The following is a 20,792-nucleotide window of genomic DNA, read 5'->3' as shown; positions in this document are numbered from 1 at the left end:
CATAAGCCTACCATGGGGAACCTTCTCAAATGCCTTACTAAAATCCATGTATACTACATCCACTGCTCTACCCTCATCCACATACTTGGTCACCTCCTCAAACAATTCAATATGACTTGTAAGGCAAGACCTACCCTTCACAAATCTGTGCTGGCTGTCCCTAATCAAGCAGTGTCTTTCCAGATACTCGTAAATCCTATCCCTCAGTACCCTTTCCATTACTTTGCCTACCACTGAAGTAAGACTAACTGGCCTGTAATTCCCGGGGTTATCCCTATTCCCTTTTTTGAACAGGGGCACAACATTTGCCACTCTCCAGTCCCCTGGTACCACCCCCGTTGACAGTGAAGATGAAAAGATCATTGCCAACGGTACTGCAATTTCCTCTCTTGCTTCCCACATAATCCTAGGATATATCCCATCAGGCCCGGGGGACTTATCTATCCTCAAGTTGTTCAAAATGTCCAACACATCATCCTTCCTAACCTGTATCTCCTCTAGCTTACCAGTCCGTTTCACACTCTCCTCTTCAACAATACGGTTCCTCTCATTCGTAAATTTATAATAGGAAAAGGCTGATGCCCTGAGACAAGAACAGGAACACTAAGTCGGTTTTGTGGTCAAGAGTGTTCATGCACATGACTTTTTTTGGATATTTTATTGATTGGAGATTGTCAATATTGTGGCCTATTTATACTAAAGAAAAATGTGTGTGGCTCTTGTAAAGCATCAGGATTTATTTTTGGGTCTGTTTTGTTATAGTCAGGGTGAAGGGGTTTCACTTCTGGCCAGAGAGAAGACCGATGTTCAAAATCTACTTCCAGAAAACACATCTGAAGAAGACACAGAAACTATTTATGGAATTTTGGGGCAAGCTTTGTGTCGACCAACAGGAATTCAGGTAAACTGTTAAAAACATTTCCTTTTGTTAGCGAGTTTTGAGAAGATTTATTGTTCAGATTGAGGTTCTGGACGTAAGTTTGCTCGCTGAACTGGAGGGTTTGTTTTCAGACGTTTCGTCACCATACTAGGTAACATCTTCAGTGGGCCTCCGGATAAAGCACTGCTGATTCCTGCTTTCTATTTATATGTTTGGGTTGGTGATGTTTCCTGTGATGTCTTTTCCTATGGTGATGTCATTTTCTGTTCTTTTCTCAGGGAGTGGTAAATGGGGTCCAAATCAATGTGTGTGTTGATAGCGTTCCGGTTGGAATGCCGTACTACTAGGAATTCTCGTGCGTGACTGTTTGGCTTGTACTATGATGGATGTGTTGTCCCAGTCAAAGTGGTGTCCTTCCTTGTCTGTATGTAAGGGTACTAGTGAGAGAGGGTCATGTCTTTTTGTGGCTAGTTGATGTTCATGTATCCTGGTGGCCAGGTTTCTGCCTGATTGTTCATGGTATAGCGTGCAAGAACTGTAACAAACACTACATTGGACAAACAGGCAAAAGGCTAGCCACCAAGATACATGAACACCAACTAGCCACAAAACGGCATGACACTCTTTCACTAGTATCCTTACATACAGATAAGGAAGGACACCACTTTGACTGGGAAAACACATCCATCCGAGGACAACCCAAACAGCGACATGCACGAGAATTCCTAGAAGCATGGCATTCCAACTGGAACGCTATCAACAAACATATCGAGTTAGACCCCATCTACCACCCCCTGAGAAAAAGAACAGAAAATTTCATCACCAACCCAAACATATATTCGTCCAGAGGCTACTGAAGATGTTACCTAGCATGGTGACGAAACGTCTGAAAATGAACTTTCCAGCTCAGCAAGCAAACCTACATCCACTTCCCTTCATGTTCAAAAACGGAAATTGTTGGAACAATTCAGCAGGTCTGGCAGCATCTGGAGGGAAATCAGAGTGAATGTTTCCAGTCAAGTCACACTGAGAACTCTCTCCGCATTTGTGTTGGCCATTTGTGGTTAAATGGCTTCAATTTTCTTTATGCTGAAAGATCATTATCTAAGTTGTATAGTGAACAACTGAGTACAAACCGTTACTTGGAAAAAGTAATTTCTTTAAATTTGTATTTTCTCATAATTATAAAACAAGTAACTCTATTTTCCTGCTCTTAATTTGAATTGAATCAGAGCTTAAATTTAATTTTAGCTTCACCTTTTGTAAAATTTGTTCTCAGGATGAAGACTTGGCCTTGCAGATAAATGATGATGAAGAAGATGACATGGTGGAGGTTATTTGGCGTCAGTTGATGACTAATTGCCCTTGGCTTGGTGACCAGGACGAGTGTGTCGTGGAAGGACTAATTGAAGTGTGGAGAAAAGTTGTAGATAGGATATTCAACCTTTATAAACTCTCTTGCAAGGCATACTTCACTTTCCTTAAACTGAATGCAGGTCAGGTTAGTAACCAAATTACTCATTGTGCAAGTTGGTCTTACACTTTCGAGAGGAGGAGAAATGGGATACCTACGGGGCATTGAATAGTCCAAATGATGAGATTTATTTGAATTGCCTACTGCAATCAGTTTGACAGCTTTGCTTGATCAATTTGGTACTGCATTTGCTTTTTTAAATGAAAACCTTTTGGAGTTTTGTGCCAATGTAACGTCTTGCTAGGTTTTCATTTAAAGTCTGATTTTTAAAACAGAAACTCTAGGAGGAGCTTTGTGCTCACTGGTGAAAGACATTGTCTAGATTAGATTCCATTAAATTCCCTACAGTGTGGAAACAGGCCCTTCACCCCGAGTCCACACCGACACTCCGAAGAGTAACCCATCCAGACCCATTTCCCTCTGACTAATGTGCCTAACACTATGGGCAATTTAGAATGGCCAGTTCACCTAACCTGCACATTTTTGGACTGTGGGAGGAAACCCACACAGACACGGGGGGAGAATGTGTAAACTCCACACAGACAGTCACCTGAGGCTGGAATTGGACCTGGGACCCTGGTGCTGTGAGGCAGCAGTGCTAACCTCTGAGCCACCATGCCACCGTCTACTTCTGGGGTTTGCAAGAAAGGCTCAGAGGTTGGAGCTTTTATTGGAAACTGTGATTTTTAGGTTGACCCTGAAAAAATGTAGACATTGTAACCCTTACATATTGCTGTTGTGATTGATATGATTTCTGATATCTTGGTGACTTTTTTTTTAACTGACAATCTAACCAAACCAGCATTTCCTTAGGTGAATCCTTTGGTCATCTGAGGAATGTATTTTTAGCCTGTCCAGTTATCCCTGATTCATTACTGTGTCTGGTTTGTTATGCTCCTGAGCATCTGTCATGTAATGACATTTTTGTGTAGCTTGATATTACTAGCCCGGAAACCGTACCGTGAAGTAGTGGATCAAAAATGCTGTGGGAGATCTACAGGAATGTTTGTATCTTTCAACCTGTGTACTTGTGGAAGTAAAATCATAAAGAGGAGCCAGAATAGGCTGTTTGCCTCTATGAGCCTACTTTGCCACTCAGTAGGATCTGGCTAATCTGACATTCATCTTTTCCATTTTCTTCTCCTTTCCCTTGATTTCCCTTCCCTAATGATCTCTGCCCCACAGCTCTCTGTGGCAAGGACTTCCAAAGCCACTCAGCCGTTCATGAGAAGAAGTTCCTCTTCACCTCAGTCTGTAATAGGCATCCCTTTATTCTGAGACTATGGTCACAGGTCCAGCTGGACTTTCCCATGAGGGGAAATATCATCTCAGCATTGACCCTTTAAAGACCCTTAAGAGTTTGATTTGTTTCAATGAGATTACCTCTCGTTCTTCTAAAGTCCAGTGAGTAGAGATTCAGTCTATTCAACTTTGCCCATAAGACAATCCCTCCATACCAGGAATCATAGTGAGCCTCCTATGAACTGCTTTCAATGATTATATCTTCCCTTCAATAAGGGACCAAAACTGCTCACAGTGGTCTCACCCGCATCTTGTAAAGTTGTTGTATGTCTTCCCTACTCTGACGCTGATCGCCTAATAAGTACAGGTGCTGGAGTTCTCAGTGAAGCTCAACACTCAAGGATGTTTGTCACCACTAGCTGCAGCTTGACTGAGTAGGTTCCAATATTTCTTCCGTCTTGGATCCAACTGTAAGAAACTCAACAGTTAGCCACAATGTTTGAATAGGTTTACCTTATGGTTATTTCTAAATGTCATCTGTTGTAGAACGTTTTTTTAATAGACATGCAGGTGATCAATAGCATTTGAGAAATAAGAACATGACCTTAAACAAAGAACAGTACAACACAGGAGCATGTCTTTCAGCCCTCCAAGCCTGCGCTTCCACATTTTGCTCTTCCATATTGAAACTGTCTTCACTTGCAGGATCCATATCCCTCTATTCCCTTCCTGTCCATGCTGCTTTAACACTGCTATTGTGTCTGCTTCCACCACCACCTGAGGTAATGCATTGCAGGTATACACCACCCTTAGTGTGAAAAAATTTCGCTCACACATCTGGTTTAAACTCCTCCTCTTTCCTCTTCTACTATCCAACCTCCGCCTTCCTCTTCCTTTTCTTGCCACCTGCCCCTTGAACCTGTGTCCCCTAGTAATTGACCCTCCACCCTAGGAAAAGGCCTCATACTTTCCACTCTATGCCATTCACAATCTTAGGAACTTCCATTAGGTCGCCCCTCAGCTTCCTACGTTCCAGTCAAAACACCTTTCTTCATTGCTAAAATCCCCCGTACTGGGCAGCATCCTGCTAAACCGTTCGTGTATCCTCTCCAAAGCATCTGCATCCAATTGGTAGTGTGATGATGAGAACTGTACGTATGTATAGCTCGTACTCTGGGAGTATTTGAGTTATCAAAAGGCAAAGATAAAGAAGATTCCTGATTAAATGCAGCAAGTGATTTTGAATAATTTCTCCCCAGCACTTTTTAATGTTGTCCTTTTCAGAGAAAAACATTGAACTTGCTTTAGGGTTTGCCTGTTGGTTGGATTTTCTAAGTCTGACTATATTCCCTGTAATACTGGGATATTGGGACCTGGATTCAGAATGGAGAAACTACCAGACAGCAACCATCCAAAAGATCTGAGACTTCCGGGATCCATGAGCAACTCTTAAATTTGTGAAACCCACCGGAAAATTGAATATTTAATTTCTGCCTTAGAGATTTCAGCATCTCTGGCAAGAATTTACTGATCATCCCTCATTACTCTTGGTGGGCCTTTTTAGAGCACAGTAAAGAATCAACCATATTATCGTGAGTCTGGAATTTTCTCTGGACACAAACGAGTGAGGGGAGGAGATTTGTTTTTTTGAAGGACATTAGTGAGCAAAATGGGTTTTACAACAGTCAATGATAGTTAACGTGGTCGTCATCACAATTAAGCTTTATGTTCCAGATTTATTAACCAAATTCAGATTTAACCAGCCACTGTAACGGTACTGAACTCATTTCATTCACCTGGGCATCTGGGTTTACTATTCCAGTGATGTTACCATTATGCCACCACCTCCCCTACATTATAGTAACATAATTTAATTACCTGTAGTTCTGGATACAATCCACTTTTCTGGAAAGTCACCTAGTATCACAGAGATTGATGGCAGTGGTGAGCCTTGGAATTATACTGGTGAAGGAATGTTTACACTGGGATCATTGCTGGACAAGATACTGTAGCATTCATTTTAACAACGCTGACTTTGCAGAGTGGCTCATACTGGCTGAAAGAAAGGCTTTGGTCATTCCAGGAGATGTTGAAAGGCATCACTGTTAATTGTTGTTTTTCTTTCGAGCAGTGGGTGGCCAATGATTTTGGTAGCAGTTGCGATTTCAATAGATGTAGAGTTCAAGTTGACTGCTTCCAGACAATTGAGAGAGCCAAAATTACCTAAAGTCCTTCAGGCAAAATATCTCTTGGAGTATATCATGGAATCAAACTTGATATGTAAATGCTTGTTGCTGACCTGAAAACCGTACCCAGATTTGTTTTTTCGAAAGGAAAATTTGTTAGATCAAAACCCTTTTGTTCAGGATTCACATTTTCTGAAAATCATCCAATGCCTACTCTGAAAGGGAAAATCATTTGTATTGATCACTTCAAAGAATTTCACAAATCATCATCAATGAATTATTGACCCGGGACTGGATGTCCACAGATAGTGGATTAGAGCTGAGGTGACTGGTGATCTGTACACAGTTGACTTTTTTCCTACTGATCCACATTTCTGTTGGAACCTGATGCTCATAAAATTTAAAAAAATGTTTTTTTTTAATTGCGAAAGTTCATCTATTTATGGTGAAATGCTTTGGAGGAAAGTGTCTCAAAATACTTGAAACTAAAACAAATAACTCCAGTCTGGCAACATCTGTGGAGAGAAAGTAGAGCCCAGTGACCCTTCTTCAGAACCGATAGTTTCTTGGAAAAGGTGGTAGATATGCTGAAGACAGGGCTTTGGGTGGCATCTGGTAGAAAGGCGTGAACAGAATGGGTGGAGATGAAGGCCACAGAAAGAAACTTGGGTGACAAAGGAATGGTTGATAATAAGCCAGGGATGAAGAAAAGCTGATAATGGGGACCATGAGCAGGTGAAAATGGATTGGCTATACTGAAAGCAGCCATGTCAAGACAGTGCCTGGAGTATGGGGGTGGCTAAAGGATATAGGTATTCATGCTGAAAAATTATTGAATTTTTAAAATTCATTTGTGGGACGTGGGCATCGCTGGCTGGGCCAGCATTTATTGCCTGTCCTTGATTTGTCTGGGAGAAGGTGGTGGTGAGCTGCCTTCCTGAACAGCTGCAGGTCCATGTGCTATGGGTTGGCTCTCAATACCATTAGGGAGGGAATATTAAAATTTTGTCCCAGCGACAGTGAGGGAGTGGTAATATATTTCCAAGTCAGGATGGTAAGTGACTTGGAGGGAAACTTGCAGGGGGTGGTTTTCCCACTTAGCAGCTGCCCTTGGTTGTGTGTTTGGAAGGAATGTCAGTGCCGGATGTTTGTGGATGTGGTGCCAATCAAGCGGGGGTTGCTTTGTCCTAGATGATGTCAAGTTTCTTGAGTGTTGTTGGAGCTTCACCTATCCAGGCAAGTGGGGAGTATTCCATCACACTCCTGACTTGTGCCTTGTAGATGATGGACAGGCTTTGGGGAGTTGACATTTGCTGCAGTATTCCTAGTATCTGACTTGCTCTTGTAGCCATTTTCTATATGTAGTGAGTTCACTTGAGTTTCTGGTCAATGGTGAGTCCCAGGATATTTGTGGGGGACTCAGTGACAGTAACACCATTGAATTTCAAGTGACAGTGATTAGATTGTCTCTTATTGGTTCTGGTCATAGTCTGTCCTTTGATGCAAATATTAGTTATCGATATGGAGTTCTGAATGGTCCCCAACTGAAAACGAGGTGGTGTTCTTTTGCACTGAGCCTTACTCAGTGAGACAAATGTTGGCCACAGACAGGGTGGGATGTTGAAGTGGCAGGCAACAGGAAGCTCGGGGTAATTTTTACAAACAGAATGTGAGTGTTCCGCAAAGTGGTCACCCAGTCTGTGCTGCTCTCCCTAATGTAGAGAACACCACTTTGAGAGCAGCAAACAATAGAAAATACTAGTGATAATAAGATGTGTTAACAAAAGAGAAAACAATCTTTGTGCAATTTAAAATTAATGTTTGTGGATTAAATCTGTTTGGTGAGAGTGGTGAGAACATATATATCGATTAAAAACATGCTGTTGATTGGATATTATTGATGAACAAATATGGGTTTATTTTGCATTTGAAATTGCTATTTGTTTAAAAAGCATTGTATCAGGGTTATAAAGTTCCTTTGTCTATCTTCATTTCTCCTGTAGCCCCATCAACATTAAATCTTTAGAATATTTCCTACATTCAAAATTATTTTGCAAAATGTAAGGTAATTTAATCTATTTGCCTGTTTAACATTTTAACCCATTCGTTTTGGAAAGTAAATTTGTAAAAGGAGTTGAATTTTTACACTGTGTATTGTTACATTTGCAGGTCCATGTGGATGAAGATCCCAAGGTGATGCTTAATAATACTCCCCCCAAGCAAAGTAATGATGATGTCATTGTGATGGCTACTCTGAGGTTGCTAAGATTATTAGTAAAACATGCTGGTGAGCTCAGAGAGGGCTTAGAGCATGGTCTAGCTACCACTCCCACAGCTCCATGGAGAGGCAAGTATGAACTGGAAATGATAAGTCGCCTCACATCACTGATGCCAAACTTTGTTAATAGCCTACATGAAAGCAGATTGAAGTGAGGTCAATATTTGGGCAACCTCGTTATAAATGGAAGTGATGCAAGAGCAAAGTAAAACTTTAGAGTGATATCTTATCAAAGTGACAGTTTAAAGATTCCACATTGACTCTAGTTCTTGGTACTGTTCTGATTTGCTTGAAGAATTTACAGCTACGAGTTGAAGGTTATTGTAATACTGTGTGAGAGGCATCAACATACAAAAGTATTAATAAACCTGGAGAATTTGTAATTAACTAATTTTAGTGAAGGTGAATTTAAGTAGGAAGAGAAGTATTCAGGTGCTACTTGAATAGGGTGGAGGAGCAAATAAATTTGCATAACTCACCAGAACTATCCAATGTTATTTCGAAAAAAGCACGTCACATTTTGAGGGACAAAAGCGCTACTTTTCTGCTCTGTTAAACATATCTGAAACCTTGGACAGACCATAGTGTACACAGTTCTGGTTTCTGTGTTCTGAAGGAACCAGCACCTAGAGATTATGTTTGAGAAAATGTTGAATAGACTTCAGGGCCTTTTCTATAAGAAGAGAGAAGTGATGTCGGAAATTTGGCATGTCGTTAGAACGTGAATATTAGACCATAAGACCATAAGACATAGGAGCGGCAGTAAGGCCATTCGGCGCATCGAGTCCACTGCGCCATTCAATCATGGCTGATGGGCATTTCAACTCCACTTACCCGCATTCTACCCGTAGCCCTTAATTCCTTGTGACATCAAGAATTTACAATATTGCCATCATGAAGAATAATTGCAGCCAGTGTAAATGTTATTTAGACAGGATTTTATAAATTTGTGGAGGTGCTGGTATTGGATTGGGGTGAACAAAGTTTAAAAATTGCATAACACCAGGCTATAGTCCAACAGGTTTATTTGGAAGCACAAGCTTTCAGAGTGCTGCTCCTTCATCAGTTAGCTGTGGAGCAGCATAAGACGCAGAATTTATAGCAAAGGATTAGTATCATACAGCTGAAATGATATATTGAACAAACCAAGATTGCTGTTAATCTGCAGATAAATTTGAGGGAGAGAAGAATAGAAAGGTTTGTTAATGGGGTGAAATGAATAGCCTGAAAGGAGGCTTGTATGACAAGAACCAATAATTGTGATTTGTAGGGTTTCATGAGACTGGTGTCTCTCAACTTTAACTAGGTGACCTCCTGAGAAGTAATGGTCTTGGAGCATGCTTCCTATAAAATACCTGTAGTGCGCTTGGAAACTCTAACATATTGGACCCAGATCCTTTCAATGTCTTTCACTACAGTTCAGAAGAGTCTTGGACTGCATTTCTGCCTCAGTTTGTTATGAAGCAATCTGATTCTGTAAACAGATAGTTTATAAACCAGTAACAGGAAATTATTCTAAAGTTACCGATCCAAAGAAAGCAGTGGCTGCAACCGCCTCCCCCCAATCTATTTGCCATTTATTTGGAAAATCCCTTTGGATTCAGTGAACAAACATGTTATGCAGTAAAAACTTTAGAAACTTAAAGTTTCTTGTGAGAATTTAAAAGTAATATAAAGCTTATAAGTAATTGTGTTCAAAATATATGCAGAGTTCCTCTTGAGCTGAAACGTGATGAAATTTCACACAGTCATAAGGCCCTCTGATGATTAGCAAAAAGCATCAGGTTTCAGCAAAAGTTAATCACTGTGCGATATGATAAATTCTCCAAGTTTCTGGTTGAAGTGAATCCTAGAGGCTTCACTAAGTGCATAATTCTGTCTTGCACTCAGTTGAGGAAATGGCCACTGTTGAAGTGGTATTCAATATCAAACATATCCCTATAGTTTCCATGTATCTGTAGCAACTGAATGAACAGATGTCTTGTGCACGAGGCTTGTCTTAGCTTTAAGATGTCACTACATTTTGTTTATTTTTTTGAAAAACATTCAATAGAATGGTGGTCCTGGAAATGAGAGAAACTGTGCAAAATCATATCAGAACAGGCAATGCCTACCGCTTCAATAATGCTGTAGCTTTAGGCAGTCATTCAGCTTTGTGTCTGTTGGATAATAAAGCAAGAAATTATTTATTCAGTTGTCACTAGAACAGAGTACAAAATTGCTGATTGTATTTATTTTTGTATGTTATTTTTACTGATGACTTTGTAACACAATAATTGAGCTTTATATTGTCTCCATGTCTTTGCAAAGAATGTTTATATTTAGTCTGGTCTTTGTTTCAGGTATTATTCCACAACTGTTCTCGCGCTTGAATCACCCTGAGGTTTATGTACGCCAGAGCATATGCAATTTGCTGTGTCGTGTAGCTCAGGATTCTCCTCATCTTATCCTGTATCCTGCTATTGTTGGCTCAATATCACTCAGTGGTGAATCCCAGTCCTCTGGTAATTAACATTTCTGTCTAGATATTAACCCACTGTTAGCAAGGCCACTAGTAAAATTATAACTGACTTTAATGAATACGTATTCAAACAGAAATAACTTTGTTACTCTAACCGAGAAAAATGCATTGAAATCATGTTTCTGTACATTATTAAAGGTGGAACACTTGTAATGTCCTTCTGTTTTGCTTTACAAATATTCCAGAAATATTCCATTTTCGCTCATTTTTCCTTCTCTCTCGAGTATGTAGAATGCCACGAGAATGATGCAAGCCAGTTGCCTACTAACTAATAGATAAATGTCCTTTCACTTCTACACCAGTATGAAATACTTTGAGCATGAGAGTTATCAGTGAGGGAGCAGTTTGGGGCCAGGGACCATAATTCTATTATTTTTAAAACAGTTATGGAAAAGGATAGGTCTTAACTAAAAGTTAAAAGTTGGACTAAGGCCAATTTTGACAGTATTAGGCTAGAATGTTCAAAAATTGATTGGATGAGGCTATCTGCAGGTAAAGGGGCAGTTGGAAAGTGGGAGGCCTTCAAAAATAAGGTAACAAGGGTCCAGAGATTGTAAATTCCTGTTAGGCTGAAGGGTAAGGCTGGTAGGTATAGGGAATACTGGATGATTGGAGAAATTGAAGCTTTGGTCAAGAAAAAGGAGCATTTGTCAGGTGTACAGCTGGGATCAAGTGTATCATGAAAAGTGTGTAAAGGTAGTAGGAGTATACTTGGAAATCAAGAGGGCAAAAAGGGGACATAGCTTTGACACACAGGGTTAAAGAGAATCTAGAGAGGTTCTACAAATACATTAAGGGCAAAAGAGCAACTCTGGAGAGAATAGGACCCTTCAAAGATCAACAAGGCCATCTTTGTGTGGAACTGCAGGAGATGGTTGAGATACTAAAGTACTCCATGTTAGTATTTACTTGGAGACCGATATGAAAGCTTGAGGACTTGGAGAAATAAATAGTGAAATCTTGAAAAGTGTCAATATTGCAAAGAAGGTGTTTCTGGACATCTTAAAATGCAGAAAGGTGGATTAATCCCCAGGCCTTGATCAGGTGTACTTTAGAACTTTATGGGAAGCTAGGGAAGTGATTGCCTAGTGATGGACTCCTTGCTGAGATATTTGCATTGTTGATAGCCGCAGGTGAGGTACCGGAAGACTGGAAGTTGGCTAACATGGTGCCACAATTTAAAGGTGGTAAGGAAAAGCTAGGAGACTATAGACCAGTGAGCCTGACATCAGTTGTGGGTAGGTTGTTGAAGGGAATTCGGAGGGACAGGATTTACATATTTGGAAAGGCAAGAACTGATTAGGGATAGTCAACTTGGCTTTGTGCGTGGGAAATCATGTCTCGCTAACTAACGATTGGGTTTTTTTTTGAAGACGTCACAAGATTGGTGAAGGCAGAGTGGTGGATGTTGTCTGTATGGGCTTCAACTAGGTGTTCGACAAGATTCTGCATGGTAGCCTGGTTAGCAAGGTTAGATCACAAGGAATCCGGGGGGGGCGTGTAGCCATTTGGATACAAAATTGGCTCGAAAGTAGGAGACAGAGGATGGTGGGAGAAGGTTGTTTTTCAGACTGGAGGCTTGCGACCAGTGGTGTGCTGCAAAGATTGGTGCTTGGTTCACGTCTTTCCCCATTCCTGAAGAAGGGCTTATGCCCGAAACGTCGATTCTCCTGTTCCCTGGATGCTGCCTGACCTGCTGCGCTTTTCCAGCAACACATTTCCAGCTCTGATCTCCAGCATCTGCAGACCTCACTTTCTCCTCACTGCTTTATGCCATTTATATAAATGATTTGGGTCTGATTTTAGGAGGTATAGTAAGTAAGTTTGCAGATTACTTCAAAATTAGTGGTATAGTGGACAGTGAAGGTGGTTCTCTAAGATTGCAAAGGGATCTTGATTAGTTTGGCCAATGGGCTGATGAGTGGCAGATGGAGTTTAATTTGGGTGAATACAAGGTATTGCATTTTACTACCACAAATCCAGGCAGGCCTTGCAGATTTTGTGGTGGGGTCTGGGGGTTGTGTTGTCATGCAAAGAGACCTTGTGGTGTAGGTATTTAGTTTCTTGAAAGTGGAGTCACAGCTAGATTGGGTGGTGAAGAAGGCATTTGGTATGCTTGCCTATATCAGTCAGCGAGTTGACTATAGGAGTTGGGAGGTCATGTTGTGACTGTAGAGGACATGGAACACTGCATTCAGTTCTGATAACCCTATTACAGGAAAGATGTTCAACTTGAAAGAAAAGATTTACCAGGATCTTGGAGAGTTTGGCTATAAGGGGAGACTGATTAGCATGGAGCTATTTTCCCTGAAGCATCAGAGGCTAAGGAGTGACCTTAGAGGTTTATAAGATGATGAGGGTAGGGTAAATAGCAAATGTTTTTTTCCCCCCAGGGTAGGGAGTCTAAAACTAGAGAGGGAAACTATTTAAAAGTGGCAACTTTTTCACGCAGAAGATGGTGCGTGTATGTAACGAGCTGCCAGAGGAAGTGGTGGAGGCTGGTGCATTTAAAAGGCACCTGGATGGGTATATGAATAGGAAGGGTTTAGAGGGATATGGGCCAAATGATGGCAAATGGGTCTCGATTAATTCAGGAAATCTGATCAGCATGGACGAGTTCAACCGAAGTTCGTTTCCATGATGTATAACTTTAAAAAAACTGGTTCCAATTGTGCCAAATGAATTTTAAGTAGCCCTTAGTATCAAATATTTGAGCATATGCTGAGAGAGCTGCTTTTTAATGGCTAATCGAGGTTACTGTCTTATGTCAGTTCAATTTCTTTCCAGTTAATCTTGTTCCTTCACATCTAAAAAAAAATTTTGTCACATTTCTTCTTCAGGAGCCAAACTGTCATCTGCAATTCCTACCCTGCTGAGTAATATCCAGGCTGAAGCTCTATCTGGAGGTGAGTGTGAAGAAAATAGTCCTCCTGGATCTCAAGACAGTATCAAAGATGAACAGAAAACTTGTTTTAATGAAGATCAAGCAATGATGCAGGACTGCTACAGCACAATAGTAGATAAACTGTCATCAGCAAATCCTACCATGGTCCTACAGGTACTGTCAATTTTGTTACTAAATTGCAGTAAGAATTATAGTTTTTTTGTTTAGACTGTTCACTTCCAGAGATTTTCTGAAAATTTTATGCTCATGTATCTTACAATCTCATCAATGAGGGAATCAAGGGTTATGGGAATAAAGCTGGGAAGTGGAGTTGAGGGCTATCAGATAAGCTGTGATTTCTTTTGAATGGCAGAGTAGACTGGATGGGCTGAATGGCCTGCCTCTCCTGCATCTCATGGCCATATTGCCAAAATCTGTCCAAATCGGGAACTTGGTGAACGCAGAACAAAAGTGAAGGTATAGTACTTTTTGATGGCCGCCCGCAGATATCAGGATGACAACATTCAATGGAGTTTTTAAAATGAATTCATACTAATGACTGAAGCTGGAAAGCTGAGCTACTTTATACAGAGATGTCAACTGCTGAAGCAACTGATCCTGTCAATTGTATTCTGGAAAATGTTAGCATGTGTCATAATCTGAAAATGCCACTAGTCCAATATTGTATCTCAAATCTTTACCTACAAAAAGAATAATAAAGTATTCAGATGGTGGAGAACAGAAATAAAAACAGTGCTGGAGAGAAACTCAGCTCTGGCAGCATCTGTGGAGAGGGAAAGAGTTAATGTTTTCAGTTCAATATGACTTCTCTTCAAAATTCTAGACCTGTTGAGTTTATACAGAACTTGGATTTTATTTCAAATTCTCCACCTTCCTTCCTCCAAAGTTATTTGTGAATTAGTAGAGGAACCATAGTTGTTAGTGATTATGTAATTAGTTATGAAGCAGCATTTAATAATTTTACCTTCTTTCCCCACAAGCATATCTCTGAAGTTGGGGGTATGACAAACTTTTATATTAATAACTTCCACTCAACAAATTTTGAACATTAATTGCAATGCTTTTTCATAGCTCATTTATTCCCACTGAGTTGTGCTTGAAAATAAATTATTTGCCTTCCTCCATCAATGCCCAAGAATTAAAATCTGGGTGCCAGCTGCTGCGAACTGAAATGCTGACATTTCGGTATTGGTTGAGTATATGGTTGCATATGTGGATTTACATTTGTTAATTCTGGCTATACTTGGTAAATGTCAAAGATCCAAAAATACTTGGTTAATATTTTTACAGTCTTGCAACCCTGGATTCAGTTGAAAACTGAGTCCTTTTTTGTTTAAATCTGAAGTGACTTCTGCAGTTTGTGAAAAGTCTGACGTATAAACTTACAGACTGAAGATTGTGTGTTCACTTAGTCCATGTTTTTGAATTTCTGGTGATCTTAGATGAGAAGGTTTAATCTATTTTGCCTTTTCGATGTGCTGGTACTGCAGGTCCAGATGCTGGTTGGAGAGTTACGGAGAATTACTGTACTGTGGGATGAGCTTTGGCTTGGTGTTCTTCAACAACAACACATGCATGTGCTACGACGCATTCAGCAATTGGAGGATGAGGTGAAGAGGGTTCAAAACAACAATACACTTCGCAAGTAAGTGTTTCAACGCTAGATAGAACCATTAACACAATTTGAACAAATTGTTCAAAAATAAAAAGATACCTGGTTATAGTCCAACAGGTTTACTTGATATGGAGATGCTGGTGTTGGACTGGGGTGTACAAAGTTAAAAATCACAACACCAGGTTATAGTCCAACAGATTTAATTGCCACAACCATCTGATGAAGGAGCGTCGCTCCGAAAGTGTGCTTCCAATTAAACCTGTTGGACTATAACCTGGTATTGTGTGATTTTTAGGTTTACTTGAAATTGCAAGCTTACAGAGCACCACTCCTTCCTCAGGCATGGTATGATTCCTGAGGGAGTGCTCTGAAAGCTTACAATTTCAAATAAACCTGTTGGACAAAACTTGGTATCTTCTGATTTTTGACATTGTTCACAGAGTCCAACACTGGCATCTCCACATGATAAACAATTTGTAATAAGAACACAAACCTTTTCTTTTCCGGCCATTTATAGGGCCATCCATGGTGCAAATAGAATTGGAAATGTCAAAATGTTACTGCATTCAAAGTTTGTGTGAAGATTTGTAGCTCGGGTGCTCGTTGTTGTGGTTCTGTTCGCCGAGCTGGGAATTTGTGTTGCAGTTGTTTTGTCCTCTGTCTTGGTGACATCTGTTTGGCTTGTCCTATAATAGTAATGTTGTCCCAGTCGAACTCATGTTGCTTGTCATCTGCGTGTGTGGCTACTAAGGATAGCTGGTCAAGTCGTTTCGTGGCTAGTTGGTGTTCATGGATGCGGATCGTTAGCTGTCTTCCTGTTTGTCCTATGTAGTGTTTTGTGCAGTCCTTGCAGGCTGCACAGAGAACAGCCAGGGAATTCCTAGAGACATGGCACTCATCCACAGATTCAATCAACAAGCACATCGACCTGGATCCAATATACCGGCCACTGCAGCGGACAGCTGGAACTGACAACCGGAAGCGGCAGATTCAAACTACTACAAATGGTGGAGGAAACATCACAGAAGCGCTTCACAGGAGGCTCCCAAGCACTGAGGATGTTAGACAGGGGACGAAACGTCTGCAACACAAATTCCCAGCTCGGCGAACAGAACCACAACATGTTACTGCATTATGAAAGTATTGCTTTGGTCAATTTGGTGTTCTTTGTTTCTGAGTTACATCAATAATATGTCAAACTTCTTTCTGGTGGGAATCATTTATGATTAATATTGAGAATATATTCCATCATTTATCATCTTTAGTTTTGAAAGCAATCTTATTTGAAGGATATATATTCCTGATGAAGGGCTTATGCCTGAAACATAGATTCTCCTGCTCCTCGGGTACTGCCTGACCACCTGTGCTTTTCTATCAGAATGCATTCCCCTTATTGGAAGGTGTAGATTATCCTAATTTTATTTATTCATTCAAGGGGTGAGGCTGTTGCTGGCTAGCTCAGCAATTATTACTCATCCCTAATTGTCTAGAGGACAATTAAACTACAACCACATTGCTGTGGGTCTGGAGTCACATATAGGCCAGATCAGGTAAGATGGCAGTTCCTTTCCCTAAAGGATATTAGTAAGCCAGATGGATTTTTTTTATTCCTCTGACAGTTGGTAGTGGAGTTGCAGGTGTCATTTGGCTCTTAATTCCAGATGTTTATTAAATTCAAATTCCACCATCTGCCATTGCAGGATTAAAACCCAGGTCCCCAGAACAAGACTCCGGATCTCCGGATTAACAGTCCAGTGATAGTCCCGCTAGGCCATCATCTCCCCCCTCCATCTCCTGGAATTGTTAATTGGGTGAACCAGGCACATAATCAGTTCAAAAACTGCTTCATATCCTTGTCATTTCCCCTTACCCTTGGATCAAAAAACTAGTTTTTTTGATTTGAGTTGTTTGTTAACCAAAATGTGCAGCTTTATTTGTATACATGAAAATGAAGTGCTTGGAGTTCAGAGAACATTTTTGAAAGTCCTGTTAGTTAATTACATGTGACTATTCTTTTGTGTCACCTTTGCAGGTAATTCCTCTGTTAAAACTTGTTATTTTTTCAACCAAGATATTGGGCTGATTTTGGGTGAGCACTTGATGGGCTGTGCAGTATAAAAGCTCTTTTGTTTACGCTGAATCATTTCAGTCTTAACTTCTTTGATAGGGAAGAGAAAATAGCCATTATGAGGGAAAAGCACACAGCTTTGATGAAGCCAGTGGTATTTGCTCTGGAACATGTGTGCAGCATTACTTCAGCTCAGGCAGAAACTCCTCATGAAAAATGGTTTCAGGACACCTACGGAGAACCAATTAATAATGCTTTGGAAAAGCTGAAGACCCCATCAAATCCTGCTAATCCTAGCAACAGTTGGTTGCCATTTAAACAGGTAAGATATTAAAAGCAGAAAGGATTGCACACGTAAGACCATGAGCAAGACTGTTTTATTCAGTTTTTAAATTGTTGGAAGTTATTCTCAGGAAATGTGTGTACAATGGGATGGAATGTGCTGTCAGTGTTCTGTCTAGGTATAGTATTCTAAAGTTAGCTTCAAAGTTGTATTACTTGAGTGCTAGATAGTAATTTTCATGCCATGGAAGGACAGGCTACAGAAGTAAAGAATTAGGACGCCTAGCCATTATGGGTGGATTGATGGTAGTGCATTTTATGTATTGTTGTTTAACCTATGGTTGCATCTCAGTTTTAAAATCCTCATCCTTATTTCCAGGTGACTCCTGATGCCTTCCTATTTCTGTAACTTTGTCCATCTCTATAAGCCTTTAACATCTTTGTTCTTTTCCAGTTCTCATCTCCTTGTATGTTCTTTAAGATTACTTCTCCATCCAAATTTAGTGCTTCAGCTGCCTTTACTCTGAGCTCTTGAGTTCCTTACTGAAATATGTGCTTTTATTCTTCATTCCTTATTTTAAGATAACCAATCGCTTTGATTCAACTATTGATTATTTGACTTTATCTCTTGGATGGTTTCAGTAAAGTAACTTACTGTTAGCAACTTTGGCTGGTTTACTATGTCAGATGTAAACGCAAGTGGTGGTGTGGGAAAATTGTTGGCAGGAATCCTGAGGGACAGGCTTTGTTATTTGGAAAGCAAAGACTGATTAAGGATAGTCATGGCTTTCTGAGTGGGAAATCATGTCTCTCAAACTTGATTGAGTTTTTTGAAGAAGTAACAAAGAGGATTAATGAGGGCAGAGCGATGGATGTGATCTATATGAACTTCGCTAAAGCATTTGACAAGGTCCCTCATGGTAGACTGTTTAGCAAGGTTAGATTACATGGGACATCGGGATAACTAACTGGTTGGATACAAAACTGGCTCAAAGGTAGAAGACAGAGGGTGGTGGAGGAGATTTACTTTTCAGTCTGGACACCTGTGACCAGGGTGTGCCTTAAGTTTGGTCCACTGCTTTTTTTGTCATTACGTAAAATGATGTGGATATGAACATAGGTATAGTTAGTAAGTTTGCAGATGACACCAAAATTGGGGGTGGAATGAACAGTGAAGAAGGTTCCCTCAGAGTATAGTGGGATCTTGATCATAGGGCTGAGGAATGGCAGATGGAGTTTAATTAATGGAATGAGGTGCTGCATTTTGGAAAGGCAAATCAGGGCAGGACTTATACACTTAATGGTAAAGTCCTGGGGAGTGTTGCTGAACAAAGAGACCTTTGGAGTGCAGGTTCATAGTTCCTTGAAAGCAGAGTCGCAGGTAGTCAGATAGTGAAGAAGGCGTTTGGTATGCTTTCCTTTATTGGTCAGATCATTAAGAATAGGTATTGGGAGGTCATGTTGCGGCTGTACAAGACATTAGTTAGACCCTTTTGGAATACTGCGTTCAATTCTGTTTCCCTGCTTTGGAAGGATGTTGTGAAACTTGAAAGAGTTCAGAAAAGACTTACAAGGATGTTGCTGGACTGGAAGGTTTGAGCTATAAGGAAAGGCTGAATAGGCTGGGGCTGTTTTCCCTGGAGGCTGAGTGGTGACCTTACAGAGGTTTATAAAATCATGAGGGTTGTGGATAGGGTAAATAGCCAAAGTCTTTTTCTCCAGGGTGGGGAATCCAAAACTAGAGGGCATAGGTTTAAGATGAGAGGGGGAAGATTTAAAAGGGACCAAAGGGGCAACATTTTCATGCAAAGGGTAGTGCGTGTACAGAATGAGCTGCCAAAGGAAGTGGTGGAGGCTGGTACAATTTCAGCATTTAAAAGGGGAAGATTTAAAAGGGACCAAAGGGGCAACATTTTCATGCAAAGGGTAGTGCAGAATGAGCTGCCAAAGGAAGTGGTGGAGGCTGGTACAATTTCAGCATTTAAAAGTCATCTGGATGGGTACATGAATAGAACGAGTTTAGAGGTGTATGGCCAAGTGCTGGCAAATGAGAAAAGATTTATTTAGGATATCTGGTCGACATGAGAGTTGAACCAAAGTGTCTGTTTCTGTGTTGTACATCTCTGACTCTAAGCGGAAGGTGTTGTCACTAGTATAAAGCAAGGATTTGGATTTTCTTAGTTTTTAAAGTAAATTAGAAGAAAAACCTTGAGACATATAAAATATCAACTGTGAACGTTAATGCTTTGCAGATAATGCTGAACTTACAACAGAGGGCTCAGAAGCGTACCAGCTACCTGCTGTACCTGGAGGAGATCAGCCCACGAATGGCTGCAATGTCCAATACTGAAATTGCTTTGCCAGGTGAAATCTCAGCCAGGGATGCAGTCATAATTCAGAGTGTTGGTAATACCATCACAATCCTTCCCACCAAAACCAAACCAAAGAAATTGATGTTCTTGGGCTCTGATGGAAAAAACTACCCATATCTGTTTAAAGGTAAAATGAGAATAGCTGTCCACATTTTATACTGATATTTAACTTTGATTCTTGATGTTGCTGGTCCCTATTAATTATTACTCACAGGTAGCATCCAAATGAAGGAGCAAATATAATTCACTTTTTTTGTACCATCTGGTTTGACAGATGTTCTGTCCCAGTGTTACAATGCATGCATAATTTAATTTAAGAAATGACCAATATTTAAGCTATTTTCTGTGGTATAGAAGTTCAGAAAAGTTAATAAATTAAATATGCAGCACAGAAATAAGCCATTCAACATCCGATCTATACGGGGTTTATACTGTACTCCAGTCACCCTCCTTGTCTGTCATTCTTGCGTGCAGTGCTCTATCGCTGTGGCCTCATATACTAATTGACTTGCCATCAAATGTGTTTTTTAAAAGTTTTTTCATTGGATTGGGGTACTGTTGGTAATGTCAGGATTTGTATCCATAACTGCCCTTAAAGTGAATGGCTTTACCAAACCATTTGTGTGACCATGCAAGAGTTCGGCCACACTACTGTGGGTCTGGATTTGCATCTGTGTCGATTGGGTAATGTGTACCAATTTCATTTCCTCAAGGACTGGTGATCCATGTGGGTCTTTTGTTTAAGTACAATTGATCATTGGTGATCACCATGTCTGAGATCAGCTTTTAATTCCAGGTTTTATCAATAGCAGTCCATTGAAACTGCTGGGATTTTAATGAATGTCCCCAGAGCATTAGACTAGGCTTCTGGATTAAAAGTCCAGTGACAATATCTCAATGCTAGTATTTCCCTCATCTCTGCTTTCATCTCAACTACTCCTGTATTTCTTAATTAAAAATCCATTGTTG

At 40.4% G+C, this 20,792-nt stretch overlaps 1 protein-coding gene across 2 annotated transcripts in view; it reads left to right on the top strand.

Moving 5' to 3' along the window:
• Positions 1–20,792, top strand: part of smg1 (SMG1 nonsense mediated mRNA decay associated PI3K related kinase) — a 170,869-nt gene that overhangs the window by 96,762 nt on the left and 53,315 nt on the right. For both annotated transcript variants that reach the window (XM_043712155.1, XM_043712156.1), the window contains 8 exons: positions 763–901; positions 2,160–2,381; positions 7,952–8,129; positions 10,403–10,564; positions 13,422–13,639; positions 14,977–15,131; positions 17,269–17,491; positions 19,704–19,950. In XM_043712155.1, coding sequence (XP_043568090.1) covers positions 763–901; positions 2,160–2,381; positions 7,952–8,129; positions 10,403–10,564; positions 13,422–13,639; positions 14,977–15,131; positions 17,269–17,491; positions 19,704–19,950 — 1,544 coding nt within the window. The remainder of the gene's footprint in view (positions 1–762; positions 902–2,159; positions 2,382–7,951; positions 8,130–10,402; positions 10,565–13,421; positions 13,640–14,976; positions 15,132–17,268; positions 17,492–19,703; positions 19,951–20,792) is intronic.

The sequence above is a fragment of the Chiloscyllium plagiosum genome, chromosome 21 (assembly GCF_004010195.1).
Source record: "Chiloscyllium plagiosum isolate BGI_BamShark_2017 chromosome 21, ASM401019v2, whole genome shotgun sequence".
NCBI classification, from domain to species: Eukaryota; Metazoa; Chordata; class Chondrichthyes; order Orectolobiformes; family Hemiscylliidae; genus Chiloscyllium; species Chiloscyllium plagiosum.
This window is presented reverse-complemented; position numbering and strand designations above follow the sequence as displayed.